The 22,281-nt window shown below is 46.5% G+C and overlaps 1 protein-coding gene across 5 annotated transcripts in view; it reads right to left on the reverse strand.

Moving 5' to 3' along the window:
- LOC138521162 (zinc finger protein 510-like) overlaps window positions 1–22,281 on the reverse strand; it is a 392,105-nt gene that overhangs the window by 295,118 nt on the left and 74,706 nt on the right. Inside the window, exon 1 of one of the 5 annotated variants that reach the window (XM_069633748.1) lies at window positions 16,052–16,242. The exons of 3 other annotated variants lie outside the window; for them this stretch is intronic. In XM_069633748.1, the coding sequence (XP_069489849.1) occupies window positions 16,052–16,216 (165 nt within the window). In that variant the 5' untranslated portion in view covers window positions 16,217–16,242. Of the gene's footprint in view, window positions 1–16,051; window positions 16,243–22,281 lie in introns of those variants that run through there. One more of the 5 variants, XM_069633747.1, reaches the window with a different exon arrangement.

Here is a 22,281-nt window from a genome sequence, read left to right on the forward strand (position 1 = left end):
ACAACTCCTTTTCCCAATGCAGGAGTTTAAATGTCAGACAGCTGAAAGCCAGACAAAAGTCCCTCTGGGCAGGCATTGCCAGGAAAGCGAAGCGGTCAGCTCTGAAACAGAGAATGGATCCGCGAGACCGACAAGGAAACAAGACACTGTTTTCCAGGGTAGGAAAGAGAGCGGGGATAGCATGAGAGACATCTATTCTGAAGCTTGCGTCCCGTGTATACACAGGGGCATCTTGCCGCGTCCACAGTAACGCTGACGCAAGAGAAGACTGCAAGAAAGATGCAGGATGCTGTGGAAGAACCACCGAACTGAGAGCAACTCCAAAGGATCCCACAGCCTCGAGATGGAATTCTGCCGCCCAGAAAACACAAACCAAACACAACGGTACACAGGCTGGTGGGAAATGACAGGTGGTCTGGCGAAGCACAGAAACAACCAAACAAGAGTCAGAGAATATTTTGGACTGAAACACTAAGAGAAATACAGAGAAGCAGTCGGGTAGGTACCCCAGTCATTAATAAATGCATAACAAAAGAATGCACAACAAGTGAAAACTTAACTTGGCAGGAGAGTGAACCAGGCTATTGCAGACAATTACAAGTTTGGGACCCGCACCCATATGAAGTAGAAAATATAAGGGAGTCGGAGACATGAAAGCAAGATTGGAAATAAGGAATGGTACTTTTGGCCAGAGGTTAAACAAAAGGAACCCAATGTCTGGGACCCGCACCCAAAATAGAGACGAAGGATAAAAGGGTCTAGGACCCCAAAGATAACCAGGAATAACAGGCACTGTAGCTCTATACAAGACAGACAATGGGCCTCATTACGAGTGTGCCAGTCCGGTAACAATGGTAATCTACCGGCACTGTTGTTACCGGACTTTCACACGTTGAGCTCTGCAGGTGGGTGCCGTCCCAACGGAACCAGCCCGCAGGCTTTGATGGAAGCACCGGCACTGTTGCACACAGTGCCGGTGCTTCCGACCTCCCCACTCCCATTGAGTCTTATAGGACTCAAGGGAATGGGAAGTTACTTCTTCCGGCATCTGGCGTCTGGGACTGCCGGGGCTGTAATGCCCCAGTAATTCCCCAAAGCCAGGCACCGGAAAAAAACACGACTCCGGCGGCCGCCGTGCTGTTTCTACCAGCACGGCTACTGCCGGGGTCGTAATGAGGCCCACTATATGGCATAACTGGGTCTTAGAAGGAGAGTACACCAGGACCTCTCAATTATTGCGAGTCCGGGCGTTGCACCGAAATAGAAGGCTGGAAACAAAGAGGCTTAAAACCCTAGTACTGAGAACGTATTGTACTTTTTGGAGAATCCTGTGTGTTTTGTATGAGAAGAAATTGGTAAGACGTTTGTCCTTTTGAAGTCTAGGGGAAAAGTACAACACCATAGCATTGGAACAATATTTTCTTGAATCCCTTGAAAGCTCACCTGGCTGAGACAATTTGCATTGCCTTGATGAACACTATTTTCTTTAGAATGAGATCACCCTTGCACCATTTTGTTAATTTATAGTGTGAGGGACAGAGTTAGATTTTGGGGACACGACTTGCACAGACTTTATACTTTTGGACATCCTGACTGTTTTCACTATTTCTTTTGTGACAGGGACATCCCACTTAGCTTTAAAGATGGGTTGGGAAAAAGGCCTCTCTTTCTTAATCAATAAAAGTATATACCCCAAAACATGTCATCTTTGTGTCAGAGTCTTACTACTATTACCTCACAAGTAGCATCAGATTGTAAGAGACGACAGAAGCTTTAGATAGCCAAAGAGGGGGTGGTGACATCAGGGGGTGAGAGAAGACTGGCATAAGTGCTAACCAAGAAGGAGGTTGTAACAGCTGAGAGCGTGAGAGCAGAAATAAGTGGTGAGAGCTGAATGATTAGTAGAAGGGATGAAGACAAAGAGAAGCATGGACGGATACTATTAGAAGAGGAGAGTAGAAGTCAAGAGGTTACCCACTGTGCAGGGGGGGGGGGTGAGAACCAAGGGGAAAGAAGATAGCATAGTATCAAAACGTGGAAGTGACATCAGTGGGCTAGACAGAGACAGCAGAGGTGAAACAAAGAACACCACAAGGAGAAGGCAGAATTAAAAGTAGCAAGGGGGTACTAAGGAGACTGGAGAGATAGCACCAGTATGTGATAGGAAGGTAGAGATAAGACTTTCAGGTGGCCGATGAAGAGAGATAGGACAAAAACCTAGTTAGTACAAGTGGGCATGATATGGCACAGGACCAGGTGGTGGAAGAAGGACAGAGCCATGGTCAGGGAGATTAATCTGAGGCTAGAGAGGTGGATGTGGGAAAGCCCAGGCCTGATCAGACTGCAGGGACCTTTCTCCCCGCTCAAGATCTCCCTGCCAGTTTTGTCACCTGACTCATCTGTTCACAAGACTTTATAATTTAGTGAGTCATAGGGCACAGGACTGCGGAAAGCCTGAAACTGGCTCAGACCAATCAAAAGGTTTTGGGTCACCCTAAAGCCTGCAATGCCAGAAGGAGAGGAGACAATCGCGTTTACAGGGACACTTGATTTTGAGGCGTGGAAGGCCTCTATAGCCACACTGCACAGAAGAGACATTGGACAAGAGAAGGTTTTTGAGTATGAAAGGAATCAACTAAACTGAGGAGAGAAAAATACTATTCTCGATTTTGTTTGGGGAGATGCTATTTATATTTGAGTTGTCCAATCTTGTAATCAATCCCCTAAGATAGATCTTGGCCAACAACCTTTTTGTTCAGTTTTCACAATGTTGTTGGCAACAAGCTATGTAAGGGAGCAGAAGTAAGGCTTGGACACAATGTTGGAATTATTTTGGATAAAGACTTTATTAATAATAAGAGGGTTGGAAAAATGCCTCTCTATCCCTAAAGCTAGGAGGGGGTTCACCTGCCTCAAAGGAAACTAGTGAAATTGTCAGGAAGTCTGAAACAAAAAGTCAGCCATTGTCATGTCCAAAAACCTACTACTGTCCCTAACACTAGCATAAATGTGCAGGGATGGCCTTTTCTTAAAAGGGAGGAAGGATAGCTTGGGGGCAACGCGTTTGTCTTGGAAGCAAGACAACTAGGTGCAACACAGGTATGAATCCCAATCCTGCGCTTAGAAACCACTTGCTGGTATTAAGCGCGTTATAAATTAACAGTTAAAAAATAAAAATAATTTAATTAGAAACTTTGTGCTCTCAAACAACCAAAAGGTTCCCAGTCTCACTGGTAATAAAGTGACGCAAAATAATGTTCCAAAATACAAAGATTCCAATGCTAGGGTTGTGCTCCGTTCCCTATATATCTCACTAGGACCTGTTGCTTGTCTGCACAGTTCCTTTATCCTACCAAATTGTTATGCTCTGCTACCAATTATAGGATTTCTTTTTCCTTATTAGTCCTAGGGTTCTTGACCCTCTTATCCTTATCCTCTCAAGTGGGTGCAGGTGCCAGACAAGCAATACTTTATACGGCTTGGTTTGCTTCACTGCCAAGGACCCAACTCCCTCTCATTTGCTTCAGGGTCCCAGACCCTCTTGCTTTTAGGTGCGAGTCACAGACTCGTACGGTTTTGTTGTATACGTTTGGTTCACTTTCCTGCCAAATATACAACAACCTCTTATTTTCTTCATGGTCCCAGACCCTTTTTCTCTTGTGTGCGGGTCCCAGACTTGCACCTTCGCGTTGAATATGCTTGGTTCACACTCCTGCCAAGTATAAAACTGTCTCTTCTTTGTTTTAGGGTCCCAGACCCTCTCCCACCAGTTTCTGGGCTCACTCTGATGCTGCCCTGGACCTCGCAGATCACCCGGGCAACCAGTGTACCCGTTTGTTTCCTTCTTGGCGGTACCAGTGGTTCCCGGGCAGCGGCCTCCCACTGGGAGGCTCCAGTAAGGTTTGGGCTTCCAGTGGGGTGTACAGCGACTCAACAATCTTCCTGCATGGCTCCTGCTGTTCAGAGGACGACTCTCCCTATGGTTCCCCTAGTGAGAAGCTCCAGCTTCCCTCCGTTTCTTGCCCACTGCTGGTTCCCCACCCCGCCCACCCCCATCTCTGGAAGGCACATTGGTCTTCGGGGTCCCTCCAGCCTCCCTCAGTTCCCCACAGGCTATTGGGGTTCACCATTTCCCCTCTCTCTGGATGGAACAGCGGTCCACATCCTCTTCTCTTGCAACACCTGATTCTTGCTCCCCCAGGGAGGGCTTCTCTCATACTTCCTGAGCCTGTCTTCCCTTTTATACTGGCTTTGGCCAATAGGACTTGTGGAAAGTCTAGACTGCTGTATGTGGTTCTTACAGGTAATCCTCATGCCTCTACCCGTTTCCCTCATCACAGTACTGATATTATGACTCCCTTGAGAGTCACTGGGGTTCTTCTTCGTCACAGTACTGGGAAATGGATCTTCACTTGGGTAACTCCTATTCTTCCTTGTCCCAGTACTTTCTAGGGGAATGGTAGGGTGACTACAATTTATGAGCATATATGCGAAGGGATTGTTCCTAGGGTTGTAGCCAGGGGTTCTAGGGCTAGGTGATTGGCGGGAATACAGAATTCTCTGGGGATGGTCATCAGTGCACCACCACAGGGGGATTATTGTTCTGTGGATGCAGATCCCTGGTCCCATGGGAAAGGTCTACCCCTAGGGGAGATGGGACAAAATACTCAGATCTGTTACAGTTACCTTACATGTACAACTCCATATAAGCACTGCACAAAAATTGAGAATTAACTTTGAGGAGAGAACAATCCCGTTTGCTTTGTTTGGGGAGATATTTTTATTTGGCTTATCCAATCTTGTAATCAATCCCCTAATATAGATCTTAGCCATCCACCTTTTTAAATCAGTTGCCACAGTATGATTGGCAACAAGCTATCTTAGGTCTACAACTCTGTATAAACTTTATTTAGGCAACACACATAAGTTGAGAATTAACTTTAAAAAATTACTGCCGGAGACGGGTAAGAATTTTGTCAAATGCAAGAACCTGCCAATATCGGTCACTGGGAGGCTTAATTTGATTAAGGCGAATGTTCCAATTAAATTCTTATTTCTTTTAGAGCGACTGGGAGACATAATATCTTTGTAAAACACCTCCATTGCATTATCATTTATTTTATTTGAGCTGGAGCAAGACCATGGCATGCTTATGACTGGTTTAAGACTACACAGGAACCTTGGGGCATATTCCACCCAGTCCCCACATTTTACATTTTGCTCCTGGGTGCTATGGAAAGGAGGATTAACACAATTCTACATGCCAATAGCTCAACCCCATCTTTGGAATTTGTGCTAAGATAAGGGAGGAGAAATGGCATATTACAAAGTAGCAGTACACTGTATATTTCAAAGAGCTTAAATTGAAGCCCTGGCATGCAAAGGAATCTATGACACAATATTAGCACATAATTTAAAATCCCCTTATGATGAAATTACTTCTGCTCTACAGGAGTAAAGGGGTGATAAGTGCTTAAAGAGCCTACTCCGTCCTCAAACTGCTACAAAGCAAGAGTGATCCCATCAAAGGTAAAACAGGCACCATTAAGTGATATAACTCCTTCGCCTTTTGTGGTAACATGGGCTAAGGGAAGGCTATACTCTCAAGAGAGGTGTGAATGGTATTCTGTATAAACCCAAACAGCAATAGTACAACAATCCAAAATAAAGGGAATGTCCAATCAAAGTTCCATAAAAATAGATATATTTTAATGAAATGCACCCTCTGAAAAAAATAATGAAATGGGAAAAAATACTATAAAAATCCACCACTGAGGAAAGAGCACAGAATTTGTACTATTCTCATCCAGGTGTTAAGTACCGAAAAGGACGTTAAAAGGCTTAACAACCTTTTCGGTACTTAAGACCTATTCTGAAGGTGGCGCATTCCTCCGAGGTTGGAAGAAATGCGCCACTTTTGGAATACATGTGGCAGTTGCTGGGATGGGTTGGAAGCCAACCTAGCAACAGCCACATTCGTAAACTGGCGTTTTGGGAGCCTATTCTTGTGGCACTCCGCCAGTTTAATATGTGCGCTAAACTAGTGCACATATACGGTATCCTTTTGGTGCAGTTAAACTGGAAGAGTGCCACAAGAAGCCTTGTTTGATGTAAATGAAAGGGTTCATATACACCCGTGTGTTGTATATGGACACTTTCATGTACACCAAAGCAAACAGCTTCAACATTACATTGAAGCTGCTCGCTTTGGTGTAAATGAAAGTGTTCATATACACCATACAAGTGTATATGAACACTTTCCTATACACCAAAGTAAGCAGTTTCAACATCCTGCAGTGTTGAAGCTGCTCACTTTGGTGTATAGGAACGTGTTCATCTGTGTTCTCTGCAGCATTTTTGTAAAATAACGAATATGTTGTTATTTTACAAAAATGCTACCGAGATTGGATTGCGCCTGTTACAACTAAAAACAGGCGCAATCCACACAGATCACTGTCGTGCTCTACGAGGACGCCCAGGCCCACTTGAGAACAGTAGTGGAGCCTGGGCGTCCTCTTTTGGTGCAGTGAATCGTGCTGTTTAGCACCTACACTGCGCCAAGTTGAAAATAGTGCCCTGAGTCATGAAGCAGTGGTGCAAGTAAAAACCACAAGGTGTGCAAAAGGATATGTTTGAGTGCATAAAGGGATTAACAGTGACCTGCACGTTTCTAGGAACCAAAAGTGGACTAAGAGGGCAATTAGTAGTCAATAATACCTTCTAAGGTTCTTGATGGTTTGACTGTGAACTAGACTTCTTAGAACTGCCTATGCAGTTCGATGAAGTTAGAGGGCAGTGGTCACGTTGTTCAAGATAGGCAATGGGTCGAGCAAGGGTTGAACATGATCGGTTCCACAGTTGGTTCGCATGTGAAGAGCCTGGTGACTGGATGAGTAGTTCTTACTGGATTGGTTTGATGAATCGGTCGAGGGGCTTCAGATTGTGAGGGTCAGTTTGACGGCTGATTTGAAGTCGACGAAGCTGCATACTGGATGTGAACTCTGGTTTAAGCGGTTTCATTCAGCGTTTGAGGGTAGGTCCTCGGGAGGTTTGACTCATGATGGAGATAGTCAGCGAAGATGCTGGTGGGTTGAGCGGCAGATCCAATGCTGCAGATGCAATTTGACCCGAGGCATCAACGCGCTCAACTAGCATTGTGTGGTGGTGAACAGATTTGAACATGCAATTCAGCGGTTCGGATACAGCAGTCGCATTGTTCTAGACGGAGAGCCCTGTTGAGCACTCATGTTGTTTGAAGGATATGCTCAAAGAAGTGCGGATTGTGAGGGCCCCCAGGGTCAGTTTGATGGCAAAGAGGCTGGTTACTGGATGCGCTGGTTGAGTTAAGCAGCGCTTGTGCTGTGTTCGATGGTGGCAGTTCAAAGGATCCTCCAGGGACTGGTCGACTGTCAAAGATCATCAACGAAGATGTTGGCAGTTCAAAGAGGCAGTTGAAGGTGGACGAGCCATAACAACAACGCTCTTGGCTAGCATGGTGTGACGGCGATCATGTTTGAATGCACAGTTTAGCATTTCAAAAAGCGGGTTAGTGCCAAAAGCAGCCAAAACCAGCTCCAGAGGGCCCTGAGGGTTAGATGCAGTTGATCCGGATTGTTTTATGGTTCAAATTGGTTTGATGGCAAAAGCAGAGAGATTCTGGATGCCTTGACCCTTGGTTGCTGCGAGTCCCCATCCTTGGACTCAAGGATACATTTTAGTCCATGTGTTCAAACTCCCACACACAGGGGAGGCTGACCAACAACTGCAGATGATCCTCAACACTGAAGTCATGGGTACCATTGTGGCTGGTGGAGAGGTAAGTCTTGTCCCAACAGCAGTTCAACCCCAATGGCCTCTGGGGATGGTTAGGGGACAGAGGTCGTCTCTGCCTTGGACACTCAGTCTCAAAAAGTGGCAGTGCAATTCACAAACAGCATCTGAATGCACAAGGAAGGGAGTGTTTCTGGGCAGTTTAAACCGCACAATGAAGTTACAAACGGGATTCGCTTTAAAATGCTCAAAAACAAGGTTCCTCCCCCAGTGCCTGTTCAGAACAGTACACGGGGGGAGGCGCAGATCACGACAGAGTAATTTCTGACCCTGTCATGATTTGTTTTTGAAGTGTGACAGATGTGGCTTAAACCGTTGCAGTTACACTAGCATTTCTATCCCTCGAATGGGCTTGGAAATGCAATTTTTTCCCTCAGTCATTTCACCGAGACGGGCTCTTTAACAGCCATTCCCGGTAGCAATCGCTCCCAGCAGCCATGTGGTTGCTAGGAGCATGTCATACATTAGTGTTGTGAGCATATGCACAAAAGCTGGCCAGGGCATCAGTGCACAATTGTCCAGCACCTTCTGAAATGCTCCGCTCACCTTTTTGAATAATGTGACCTGAGCATTTCTGAAAATAGCACAAAAGAAACAAACGCATTGTCTACGCTACTTTCATTACTGGAGCCTATATCCGTCCTCCTTGTCACTTGTCCCGATTTCTTCCCTTAGCACCTGACATATTCTGCGAAGAAGTGAACAGCATCCTGCAGCTCCTACTAATGGTCCCAAGGGCAGCTTTGCTTTGATCTCATTGCTCTCTTAGGGTTTGTGGTCTCTGAAGCCAGTCTTCCTCCCTCCGATCCATGGTCAGACAGAGAAAATGCCTGTGAGCAGCGACTCTCATCCAAATTCTGAAGCAAGCAAACAGTATGTAGTTCCTGGTTTTTTCCCACATCGATTTGTCCACCTTTCTCATGCACCAAGCACTCTTTTCTGGGCTAGGTCCAGAACAGGATGTGTGTGATCCATGAAGGCATGTTTGATTTCATCTGTTTATACATGGACAATAAGTAAGTGGAAGGGTTTTAATGTTTGGGAGGAAACCATTTATGCCTGTTAACAATGTAATTCTACTCACTGCTTTCCAAACCCCTCCCAAATGAACATACACTCACAAGCACCACCGCTCTAATATTGAAATTAATTTCAGCCTAACCCATAACACTAGTTGATGTACAATCACTGTGAAATGTGAGCCAGCTGCATGAATATTATGCAATCCAGAGAAAATCAGGGACCTCGGATACCAGGGCGTGGATCTGTTCTCAATTTTGATGCACACAATCCTTTGCGCAATTACAATGGGATATGCTTTCATTCTGACCTGAATGAATACATTCTTGTAATATTTTACAGTACACATATAAATGTTTCTTTCCAGCTAACACCTGTGAAATCCTTTCACTACACAATTCACTAAAGTCATCCTAACATTGTTAGTGGCCTTTAAAGCGGTGAATCTGCACTAGGCGAAAACTTGGATGTGCAACAAGAAAGTCTGAGCTGCCAAAGATGTTTTGTTTTCTTAGTTCTTGTATGGATCTGCTTTCCCAGTGACTGTTTGAAAAGGATTCTATGGTATTGCTTGGAGGCAACATTACATATAGTCCATGAGTCCAAGACTTCTCCCACTCATATCCTTGAGTCCTAGAGATCTGTCACCATATAATGCATTTGTCTGCATTCTTCCACTGCTCATTTTCAATGAGTCCTCATTCTCGCTCTCTCTCCATATTACCTATTAGTCCATTAGCTCCCTCCACAACGAGCCCTAAATCCCTGTGAACTCTCCACTTATAATCCATGCGTCCCCATGATTTATACACTGTACTCCGCTTTATTTTTTAATCACTTGTACTCACTAATGTCTGGCGTGCATCTCCCCGTTTCTCGTTGCTCGGATGCCTCGTGTCCTCTTTCTCAATGCTCATTTTTGGGCGGCTATGACAAAATTACTTCTGCTCTGCAGGAGTATAGGGGTGAGGCAGCCTTACAGATAAGGGGTTCATCGGCCACTTTTACTCCCAAAAAAAGGCAAATACTCCCAAAGAATAAAAACGAGGAGGAAAAATACTCCCAACAGAAAATAGCTTTCACTCACAAAGCTCCATGGATATGTTTGGACCAGTAGGGCATGTACTACCACAGAAAAACGACTATTATTACGGCCTGATGGGAAGAAGTAAACCTGTATCTTATGATGTGCATGAATAATAACTATGTACAGAGAATGATTACAAAAACATTTCCATTTTCCAGTTAAAACATTTGTACCTGCATATAAAATACTCCCATTGGGTACTGGACTTTTACTTTTACTCCATAAAAAATAACTTTACTCCCAACTTTAAAACACTGGGAGTAAAATACTCACACTTCCAAATCTTATCTGGAGTAGTGGGGTGAGGAGCGACTAAACCACCTACTCGCCCCCACAAACCAACCGTAATCCCAATCATAAAAAGGTAAAACAGACACAGTTAAAAGATATATCTCCTTTGACTTGTGTGGAAACGTGGGCAGAGGGAAGGCTAAAATCTCAAGAGTGAATATGTAGCAACCCAAACAGCGAAGTATAAAATGCCCAATCAAGGTTCTCTAAAAATATATGTGCTTTAATTAATTAAACACACTATCTACAAGAATAAATAAATAGAAGAAATTGTACAAAACCCACCCCTGTGGAAAGTACAGAAAATATGCAAGAATAGAAAATGCAGCAATCTGGGTAGAGTAGCAGATTGAGAAAAGGTGATAATTAACCACAATGATTGTAAAAAGCAAATGTATGGGTGTAAAGGAGATAAATGGTGAGCTAGCCAGTCTCTAGGGCCCAACTAATTGATCGCAGGGGCAGTTACGAATCAATAGTAGCTTTTTTAGTTCTTGGCCGACAAAGGGTAACCACAGTGCTTTAAGTGGGGTAAGAAATTGAGGGGGGGGCCTTGTTTGGGGGCGTGGCTTTCATTGTGGGCGTGGCCTAAAAGTGCACAAATCATAGTAAGGTGCGCAAACAAATATATAAATGTATGTGAGCATTTATATGTTTGTATGCGTACTACTATGGTGTGTGTACTTTTCAAGCCATATTTTATAAACATAGCAATGTTACATATTTCTATGTTTATAAAAGGTGGCTTGAAAAGTGCACAAACCATAGTAAGTTACGCACACTTGTGTGCTTACCTTACTATGGTTTGTGTACTTTTCAAGCCACCTTTTATAAACATAGATATTTGTTACATGTTTCTATGTTTCTAAAAGATGGCTTGACACGTAAACAAGTCAAGGCATCTTTTATAAAGCGTTGATGACGGACAAAACAAACCGCAAGGTGGCTTTGTCCGTCGACAAAGCTTTATAAAAGATGCCTTGAATTGTGCACGTTTCAAGCCGTCTTTTATAAACATAGAAATATTTCTACCTTTATAAAAGATGGCTTGAAACGTACACAATTCAAGGCATCTTTTATAAAGCTTTGCCGACGGAGAAAGGCACCTCGGGCTCTGTGATTTATCTGCTCAGAGCACATAGATCACTGAGCCCGAGGCGTCTTTCACCCTCTGCGAACCCGCGGGCTCCGTGATTTAATCTGCATATTAGATCACGGAGCCCGCGGGGGTCAGTGACCTGGGGAGGGAAAACAAAGGGACAGTAACTTCCTCTGATGACCCTGATGAGGGGTTATCAGAGGGAGTTACACTAACTGACAGAAGTGCCGCCAGCCTCAGCGTCGCTGTGGCTGGCTGGCACTTCTGTCAGCTTGGCCGACATACTGACGGGCGCATCTCCCGTCGCGGCTGCGGCCGCGGCGGGATAATGCATCCGGCCAATGTTGTGTGGGACGGGGGGCCCCGGCTGGGCCCCGGCTCAGCCCCACTTTATGGAGACTGCCGGGGCCCGGCCCCGGCAGGCCCCGGCCCACTTAAAGCACTGGGTAACCAGGCTTCTAGGTGCTATTTGGGCGGTTTGATGCGGCTCGAGGTTGGCGGTAACATTCTTCTATACCAGAAGCGGTGTCGAGCATGGGTCGAGCTGAGGTTTGTTGCAGTTAGAAGCAATGCTTTGAAGGGCAACTCATGAGGACCACCAGGATCAGTTTGATGGTCAGACAGTGAATATGCTGTTGACTGGATGCACTGTGAGTCGATCAGTTTGATGAGGCACTCGAGGAAGTGCTAGCCAGGAGGGCCACCAGGGTCGCTGTTATGGTGAAGATGCTGGTGACTGTATAACCCATTTGAATTAGACGGTTCAATGCAGCGGCATGGACGTAGGGTACAGCCATTCGAAGACTGGGTAGTGCCAATGGAAGCTCCAGTTCAATGCAGTCGATCAAGTTCGAACCATGGCTCCCAGCGGTTTGACAGAAGAAAATGCAGGAATCTTGCCCGTCATGGCTCTCGTGTGCTGAGAGTCCCTCTCAGTGGTCTCAAGGACAAGTCTAGTTCTTTTTCTAGGGCTCTCAACCTAAGGGAGGCTGGTGACAACTTCAACAGTAGTAGAACTAGCAGGGATGTAGATCTTGATCCAGCAGAAGGTCTCAGCCCTGCCCCCCACGAGCCCTGGGGTTGGGTAGGGAACAGAGCTTGCCTCAGCCTTGGACAATCAGCATTCACCTCAGTGGTGGAGGGCTCTGGAAAGTCAACTCTCCCAACTGAGGACCACTGAAATCTTCTTATAGTGTTGGGAGTACAAAAGATGATCTAAAGAAAGGTGTGAGGCCCCTTATTTTCAAGGCAAACGTTGACAGGTTATTGGACTACTTTAAGGGTCCAATCCCTGTTCTTGGAACAATTGCACTTTGCCTTCTGACATCACACCCAAAGTGCTTTGTGTTAAAGGTAGTGGAGTGGACAGGTAGTAAGAGAAATAAAGAGGAAAAACAAAATAGTGGCACCTTCCTCCAGCTGGTCTGAGCTCCCTCAGTCTACACTCTCCCCTCGTCAATAGCATCAAAGGCCCTTTTTGTGTGCAGCACCCTGGTGTGAGGCTAGTCCTTTTGTGAATGGTGTGCCCTTTAATTCCTGTTCCCAGGACAGCTTCCTGTGGAGTGGCTTACAAAATATCAAAGAGAGGCAGCCCCAAGGGTTAATGCCTTGCTGGAAGCAGCAGACACACCCTGCTGAGGGGAATACATATAATCCTTCTGCAGCTGAGCTGGGCTGAGACGTGTGATATCAAATTGATATTAATAATAATAATAATAATAATAATAATGTGGTTTAGATAATTATGAGAGACACTAGCCACCATACCTTACACTTGGGTATGGCTGCCACTAGCCACCATACCTCAAACTTGGGTCTGGCTGCCATTAGGAGAGTAACTTTCAGTTATGTAATTTTGGGAACAGGCATGCACATCTTAAATGCAGGCCCAGTGCTGCAATGACTTGGCTGTCACTGAACCTGTGTCCCCTTAACCTGCTTTGTGCCAGTAGAGAGCAGGCACTGCTGATCAGGATACTGAATTAGCAGAGCACAGGTGTACACTATGCTTTTGGCATGAAGCTTATAAAGAAAAAATGATCTGATTAGCAGATTTTCTTTCCTGAGATGCATTTACCCGATTAATGTTATCGATTGATTCAAGGCCAGGGATTCTACAACCTTACCTGATGGCAATCCGCCACAGTGGCCCTTTATGGTACCTACACTATGGACATCTATGCCTTGATATTTTCTGTACTTGCATTTTCACATGTGCCACATAGTTGTAGATTTTGGTGTTGACCGCTTCATTCACACTGTTTTTAATCACCTTTGTTGAAATGTGTAATGCAATTGTTATTTAGATTTTTTTCAAACACTTAAAGACACCTGTTCAATGAACGTCTGAGCCTTACTGAAGCTAAGACACCCATGGTGTCAGCCTGCACACTCCATTTATTTGACTAAATTAATTTTGCACTTAGGAGTATAGAGGTGACTAATGAATAAACCACATATTCTCAGCCCTTACACTTCTCCAAACCAACAGTGATCTCAATCATAAAAGAAAACGGGCAGAGTCAGAAATATACATCCTTTGCCTTATGTGGCAATGTGGGACGAGGGAAGGCTTTTCCCTCAAGAGGGGTGTGAATGTGATTCAGTAGTGACCGAAACAGCAGTGTCACAGCCCAGAATAAAGGAAATGTCCAATCAAGGGTCTATTAAAATAGATATACTTTAAACACACCATCTGCAAGAAAACTAAAAAAGAAAAAAAAACTGTACAAAAATCAACCCCTGTGGAAAGAACAGAAATATGCAGAAAAGAAAGAAGGCAGCACTCTGGGTAAGAATACGGGGGTGAAAAGTTAATGTTAACGACCGCAATGTACTTTGCAAAAGGGTATGTTTTGGGAAAAAGGTGCACAAGTGACCTAACCAGTCTCTAGGACCCAGAATGAACAAAGGGGGCAGTTATGGGTCAATAGTACCTTTGTGGCGAGTAGACAATGGTGAACCCAGCTGGTGCCGTTTGTGCAGTTTGAGGCTGTTTGAGCACATTGGTTGCAGCGTCCTAGGTGAGGTGCAGTATCGAGCAGGGGTCGACCAGAACTTGTTGCAGTTTGAAGACAATGCTTGGGGATGAACAGGTTATGAGGGCCACCAGAGTCAGCACGCCGGTTAGTTTGACGAGGCTAGTGAATGGATGCATTGGTCAGCGAGACCGTCCAATGAGGCACTCGAGGAGTTGTGGATCGTGAGGGCCACAATGTTTGGTTTGACGGTCGAGTAGACGGTGAACTGGGGACTGGATGGGTAAGTTCAGTTTGGGCAGTTCAATGTGGCATCCGATGATCGGGGTTCAAGGATCCACCATGATCAATTCGACCAGCAGCGAAGAGGCGGACGGGCTTTGCAGCGGTTTAAAGGCGACAGATGCTACAAAGAGCTTGTAGTTTGAACCGAGGCAACGATGCGCTCAGCCAGTGTGTTGCCCCGTTGAACAGGTTCAAACGTGCAGTTAAGAACTTGGAGAGTGCCAAAGGCAGCTCCAGAGGGTCTTGTAGGTTAGGGATGCAATGAACTCGGTTCGACGCCAGTTGGACCGGTTCGATGCAATGAAACACAGGGCTCCTGTGAACACTATGCTTTTGGCATGAAGCTTATGAAAGGGTAGCCTGATAGGCAAATTACCCTTTTGAGAGATGGAAATACCCACATCATTGTGTTAATGTTAAAGGATATTTGTACCGCGCACTAACACCACCGGAGTGGTCCCCTGGCGCTCTGGGGGCTCTGAAAGAGGGAGTGGGGGGTGAGTTAGTGGGAATAAGCTGGAAAAGTGCAAGAGAGCAGTGATGTGCTGATGGCAGCCTCAGCCCGGTGTGTCCGTCGGCTGGGCTTGGGGTGTTTCACGGTCGGTAGTCGTTGTGTGCTGTTGTGCAAGTCTATGTGGGGTTTGTTTTGTTGTTGCAGAGTAGTGAAGTTAGTGCGGATTGCTGTGTTTTAGGCTTGTGGTTGTGTTTGGTTAGAGTTTGAGAAGTTTATGCAGAGGGATGACATTGTTAGTGGATTGGTTAGTTGGCATTGCTGTCTTTGCAGTTATGTCTATGTCTGATGTTTGCTATCATTCACTATTCCATCGTTGCTAATTTTCAATATTCTGTCTAGATGTGAGGCAGGCTAGTGATCACGATTCCAATCAAGTGTTGCACTTACCATCATTCACAGTTGCATCCAAGTGTGGCACATGCTAACATTCACATTTCTATCTAGATGCAACGCACGCTAAAGTTAAGAATTCCATCTAAGTGGTGCAAGCTAACATTCACATTTCTATCTAGATGCGACACAAGCTAAAGTTAAGAATTCCATTGGTACATGCTAATATTCATAATCCCGACTAGATGTGACGCAATCATAAAAGCCTGGTCTTTTACACCCTTCCCAGATGGCAATTCCTCACAATGCATCACTGTGTTTTAAGCTCTATATACATTATATAAAAATAAATGCCTCCATGACGATAATTTTTAAAGAATGTACACTTGCAATTCACACAGACTTACTCCATACATAATTACTTCAATATCTAACTTCTATGAGCATCCACCTTTGTCTCCCCTTCCCCCCAGTGCCGCCCACACCGACTCCCCTTCCCCCACCCCGCTTAAGATACTGTTCTTACAGGGAACGCCGCACAAAGCTCCAAATAAAAAAACAAAAATCAACCATCACGTCGCTGGGAAAGATGTAACCCAAATAAAGATATTACTGACCTTCGTTGATTCCTGCCAGGTCATTTCCCTCTGATTGTAATGGGCGTTTCCTCGTAAGAAGTGCTCTGAAGACTCGGTCAGAAAAATAATGAACGCAAGGTGGAATGTAAAATGTGAAGGATGGGGAGTCTGCCCTTTTTTTCTCATTTCAGATGCCCAGACCATGAGACACTAGTTACTACAACATGCCCAGTGCAAGCACGTCCACGGCCTGCTGATTAACCTCAGTAAAGCGCGCAAAGTTCCCGCAACAAAACGTAATAAAGATGATCAGTGTAAAATCCTGAAACTCCTGTTTCTGAGCCGCTCCGTGGAAAAATATATCACGAAACATTTCCAGACCAGTGATAGGAGTACAGCTGAGAATAGTGTCTCCTTTCTGAACATGCGTAGGGAGGACTTAAAATCCTACCCTCCAGAATAGTGCTGTTGCTGGATCGGTTTAATAAAATTGGTTTGCTTCAAACAACGGTTTAATTGTTCTTTCTGCTATTCTATGCGAGGCGACCAACTGCCCCAGAAAATATCTGCACAAATATTGAATAACACATGTATGTACACATATTCTCGACGAAACGAATAAGACGAAGAAAGACAATTCACCCAAATTAATTTAAAAAACTGGTATCGAATGATATTAAATCCATGGCTCATGATGGCATAAAAATTGTAAACGTATATTTTATGGATCAGCTAAGTAGCTAAAGAGTTTCCCTGACCACTCCAACAAATTACTTGGAAAATTGACACAAATTACACAAGTTGCCAACAAAATTGAAATATTGGATTAAAAGGGGTCATATGCAGTTTTGGAAGAGACCTCATGAAATAATACAATATATTAAGGCTCCACCATTCAGAGGAGCAAAGTTTACCATTCAGAGGAGCAAAGTTTATCAGAAAATCAAATGGTAATTAGAGCCAATGGATTAAGAGCAAATAAACCTGTAACAAAGCACAGGTGAAATAGTTACTATAGGTTACATTGGGCTCCAAGAGAAAAGGAATACTATGCGAGTGTATATAACGGTTATTAGCACATGGAGATAGTTATTGACCCACTCTCAACCAATAAGAATGTTTAGAGTGCAGTCAATATCTACTGGTATTGACTGCTCTCTGAACATTCTGTCTTCAAAAGCAGACAGGGAAAAAACAATGCAATTTCCAGGCAAGATTTCTTTCAACAAGACATTTTCTCTCTGAGAGGACCTTTTTTTTGGCAGCAACATCCTATTTAACGCACAAAAGAGTAGCCCACGGCGCGCCCCGTAGGGGCTAGCAGCGCCAAGGCATAACAGAGCGGAGGGGGCGAGGGCACCCCGCCCGACCTGCCGCCTCAAAATTGAGGCACAGGCAGGAAATTGGAGGTGGAGCCGTAAACATGGCCCCTATAACTAGAGCCTACACCGGGTGAGTGGTCTATTTGCACACCTCCTTATCAGCAGTGGCTTTCTTCACCAGGACCAGAGGAGAAGCCAACCCCACTAAGAGCGAGGTCACAAAGGCAGCCACGAGGAGCTGGGGGAGGATGGAAGGGAGACAGATCTCAGGTGGGCCATCACTTTCCTACATCTGGCAGGCATTATGAGCAAGGCCATGGTCGTATGAGCAAGGCGATGGTCGTTTGCAAAGGAGGTTATGAGACCAACCTCTTCAGAGCGGCTTTCAGTTTGGCATTCTTTGGGGCTTTTAGGGTTAGCGAGCTGGCTGCGGCAAACAAAGCAGGGGTTGGCCAGAGAGAGTTGAAGGTATTGTGGCTCCCGGCCCCAGAAGGCCTTGTGGACAATGCAGAGGGTTTTGAACTTAATACTCGCAGCCATGGGGAGCCAGTGCAGAGATTTCAGTCCTGCAGAGATACGATCCATGGGCTTGAGGCCAAGGGCAGTCTTGCAGTCCTGTTCTGGATAAGTTGCAGAGGGCGGAGAGTAGAGGCAGGCAGATTTAGAAAAAGGCTGTTGTAATAGTCTAGTCTAGAGAGAACCAGAGCTCTGGAGACAGTGAGCTTTTGGGGGAAGAAGAGGAAAGGAAGAATACCTCTGAGGAGGTGCAGCTTGTAGCGTGACTTCTTAGAGACGTCAGAGATATGAGGAGAGAAGGAGAGTGTGGAGTTGAAGATGACCCCAAGGTTTTTAGCCTCACAGGTGGGAGCAGGAAGAGGGCCAAGAGAGGCTGGCCGGAACGTGACAGAAAAGAAGGGACTCGGGGTGCCGATGAGGAGAATCTCAGCCTTACTGGGATTAAGGCAGAGATCATTGGCAGCACACCACTCCTGGACGGCGGACAGACAGACAGAGATGAGAGAGGGAGAAGAGGTGGCTGAGGGTAGTCTGAAAATGAGCCGAGTGTCATCCGCATAGCACTGGAAGTTGGGGCAGAGCGCAATGCAGTGGCCAAGAAGTGCCAGGTATTAGTTGAACAGCCAGGGAGAGCGGTTAGACCCCTGGGGAACACCACAGGTAGAGATAGAGATAGAGGATAGGAAGGACCCAAGTTGAACCTGGGAGGGTCGATCAGAGAGGAAAGAAGTCAGCCACGCCAGGGCCTGACCAGTGATGCCCAGGTTATCACAGACGATTGAGCAGGATGGCATGGTTGACCTTATCAAAGGCAGAAGAGAGATCAAGTAAGAGGAGGACACAGGGGGTGTTGGAGTCAAGTTTGGAGAGCAGGTCTTCACAGATGGTCAGGAGAGCAGTTTCCATGCTTCTGGCAGCTCTGAAGTCAGACTGATGGTCATGGAGGCAGCCAACAGATTCAGTGTGGAGATTAAGCTAAGAGATGGCCAGCTTTTCCAGGAGTTTGCCAAGGAAAGGAGTGATGGAGATTGGGAGATAGTTGGCCGGGCAAGACGGGTCGGCAGAAGGTTTCTTAAGAAGAGGGTGCACAAGGAAGTGCTTCAGGGGGGAAGGGAAGTCTCCAGTGGCAAAGGAATGGTTGCAGAAGTTGGCCAAGGCAGGCCCCAGGGAGTCAATGTGGTCCTTGATGGTTTTGGAGGAGCAGGGGAGAACCTGTTTTGACGAGACTTTCATAGATCAGACTTGTCTGGAAACCTTGTCAGGGGAGAACGGGGGAAAGGCAGAGAAGGAGGGACGAGAGGTAGCTGAAGAAGGGCGAGAGGAGGAGCAGGTCGCAGAGGGAGGTAGGGGAGAGGAGGAGAGAGAGGACAGGATGTCCTGAGTTTTAGAGATGAAGTGAGCAGCCAGAGCCGTGCAGAAGGCTTGGGAAGGGAGAGGGGAGGCAGAGACTGCGGCAGGATTGGCCAGTTCCTTGCAGATTTTAAAGAGTTCAGCCGAGTTGTTGGATGCCCCAGAGACGCGTGCTTGGATGAGATCTCTCTTCTTGGTGCGGACGGAGAGACGATATTGCCTTTGGAGCAGGCGGCAGGCCAGTTTGTCAGAGTATGTACCAGAAGCACACCATTTCCTCTCAGCCACCATGCACTTACGTTTAAGGGAGACAAGGTCTGAGTCATACCAAGAATTGCACTTGGCTTTGGGCTTCAGGCGGATCCTCATGACAAGGGCAAGAACATTGAGAGTATCAGAGATAGCATGGAGAGTTCTGTGTCAGGGTGTGAGTCAGCCAAAGGGGTGGGAGGACGTGAGAAGGTGGTGGCGAATGCCTCAACTGACACACGCTTCATGGGGCGGATGACCGAGAAGGTGGGTGTCAGTGCTGGAGTTGGCTTGGCCTGGGGGGTAGAGAGGGTGAGATGGGAGGAAAGGAGAAAGTGATCACTCCAGGAGAGAGTAGTGGTGAGAGTGGCGAGAGGGATAGAAAGGGGAAGGTCTGAGGAGATCCGAACATCCAGATGCCCTGCAGAGTGAGTCGGGCCAGAGGGGAGAATAGTGAGTGAGAGTGAGTTGCAAAGGTCGCGAAAGAGTCCAGAGGAGGGACAGGAAGCATCCAGGTGGATGTTGAAGTCTCCAAGAAGGAGGGGTTGAGTGGTTGAGACCAGGAGGGAGGAGAGTTCTGCCAGCTCGGAGAGGAAGGAGGAGATCGGACCAGGTGGCCGATAGATAGTAGCCACAGTAAGGGAATGGCTAGGAGAGAGAGAGAGCCTGCAGACGAGGCATTCGAAAGAGGAGTAGGCCTGCGTAGGAATGACAGAGGCATGAATCCACTTGGAGAAGATGAGGGCTACACACCCTCCGGAACGGTTGGACCTGGGCTCAGAAAGGATCTTGTAGCCGTCAGGGAGGAGAGTGTCAAAGCACCTGACATAGCTGGCCGTGAACCATGTCTCGGTGAGACCGAGGACATTGAGGTCAAGTTCCTCCAGAAGGCGACAGATGTCAGAGGAGTGTTTGACAGCGGAGCAAGAGTTAAGAGTGGCAATGTGGAGAAGGTTGCCGTCCTTGAAAGACTTCCTATGAGGGGTACAAATCAGAGGTATGCCCTGCGGAGGTGTAGAGGAAGCCCGAGTGGGGGCAGAAGAGGGCAAGGTAGCCAAGGAGGAGGGAGCAGGCGAGGAGGCCGTGGAGGTGGGAGAGGAGACAGCAGAAGGAAATTGATGAGACGGAGGAAGTGTCTATCGAAGAGGAGAAGGTTGGCCCGAGGCCCTTGGACCAAGACGGTGCCATTCACAAACATTAATGATGATCTTCAAGGAAGGAAGGAGGTCAGGAGGGCCTCCCAACGGGTACCACCATTAATGGGAGAAGAAGAGAAAGGAGAGAGTACAGAGACCATATGAAGAGTCCATAGGTCTTGTGAGGGAACAACAAAGAGGATGTCGGTGAAAGTTTACCTGGAGGAGGCACTGGTATAGGAGTCATCAATAGGGAGGCCTGGGTTGGAGACCAGGATGTCCTTTTTAAACTTCTTCCTACCAGATTTAGTGAGGAGAGCAGGATAGTCGATAGAGAAGCAGTTAGAAAAGATAGGAGAGACAGAGAGCGCCATAGAATAGGTAGAAAGAGAGAGGGAGGGAGTGGGAAGGGGATAACACTGGGAAAGGACAGAGAGGGAGCAGACTAGAACGTCAAGCGGAAGAGAAAGGTTGACCTGAATAGTGGGAAAAAGGCCTAGGTTTCACAATGCAACTTTTTAAAATACTTTCACAGTGCAATATTAAAACAGGAGCAAAACGCACCCAAGTTTGAGAGTCCTGAATAGTGGGGAAAAGGCCTATGTTTCACAATGCCATTGTTTTGTTCTAACACAGTGCAATTTTCACAAGGAGAAAGAAACACCCACAATTGAGAGTTGACTGAAGGAGAGGAGAAAATTGCAGGGTGGTGGAGGTTCTCAACCCTACCCGGGCCACTCTTGACCTTCCTAACTGGCTGTGGGGGACGGCTGGCCACTGGCTTCCCCTGCGGACACAGGCTGGAGCCGCCAGATGGGAGCTGCCCTTTGCCTAGGTGCCATTAGCCGCAGGGGTTGCCGGGCAGAGGGCTGCCCCGGGATGGTCAGCTATGACCAGGAGGACAACCAATCGTTCTGGCTGGAGGGCGGAAGGGAGAGGGAGTGAGGAAGTGACTGCAGGGGGAGGGGTGTGGGAGCAACACGCGCTCGAAGCGCAAACAAAACAAAATAAAATAATTCAGTTAAAGGCACCGGGCCCGACGCTGCTCCTACGTGCTGGATCTGGGAGATCTAGGGCAGGCCCACGGTCAAGCCGCTCCCTCCTGCAAGGCTCAAAGAAGCAGGATAGTCTACGCCAACAGCTTATACCTCAGGATGCCCGATTACCTACTGAAGGAACTGCAACATATACAGAACACAGCAGCCGGACTTATCCTCAAACTCTCACGAAGGGACCACATAACTACGGCGCTAAAGATGCTACATTGGCTACCAGTCAAAAAACGAATCACTGTCAAAACAATGTGCATAACACACAGAGCAATCCAGGGTCTAGGAGCTGAATTCATACAAAAGGAAATTACCATCTACCAGCCAACTAAAACACTCCTATCTAGCGACGCCATCCGACCGGAAACCAAACCATGCACAAGGAAAACAGTTGGTGGATCAGCATTCTCTTGCCTAGCCATAAAACTTTGGAACACCCTCCCAAGAGAAATACAAACCACGAAGAACCATCTAAAATTCAGAAAACCTGGCTCTTTAACTCAGAACATGATGAAAATGAATGAACAACACCCACGCCACATGAAATGAACACACAACTGAAAAGGACTGGGGAGTAGGTCGGAGTGAAGTACAGGGAAGCAGAGAGGCATCTGAATGGAAGAAGGCCCAGGTGCACCCACCCCCAT

This window comes from Ambystoma mexicanum, chromosome 13 (assembly GCF_040938575.1).
Source record: "Ambystoma mexicanum isolate Mex_15411 chromosome 13, UKY_AmexF1_1, whole genome shotgun sequence".
NCBI lineage: Eukaryota > Metazoa > Chordata > Amphibia > Caudata > Ambystomatidae > Ambystoma > Ambystoma mexicanum.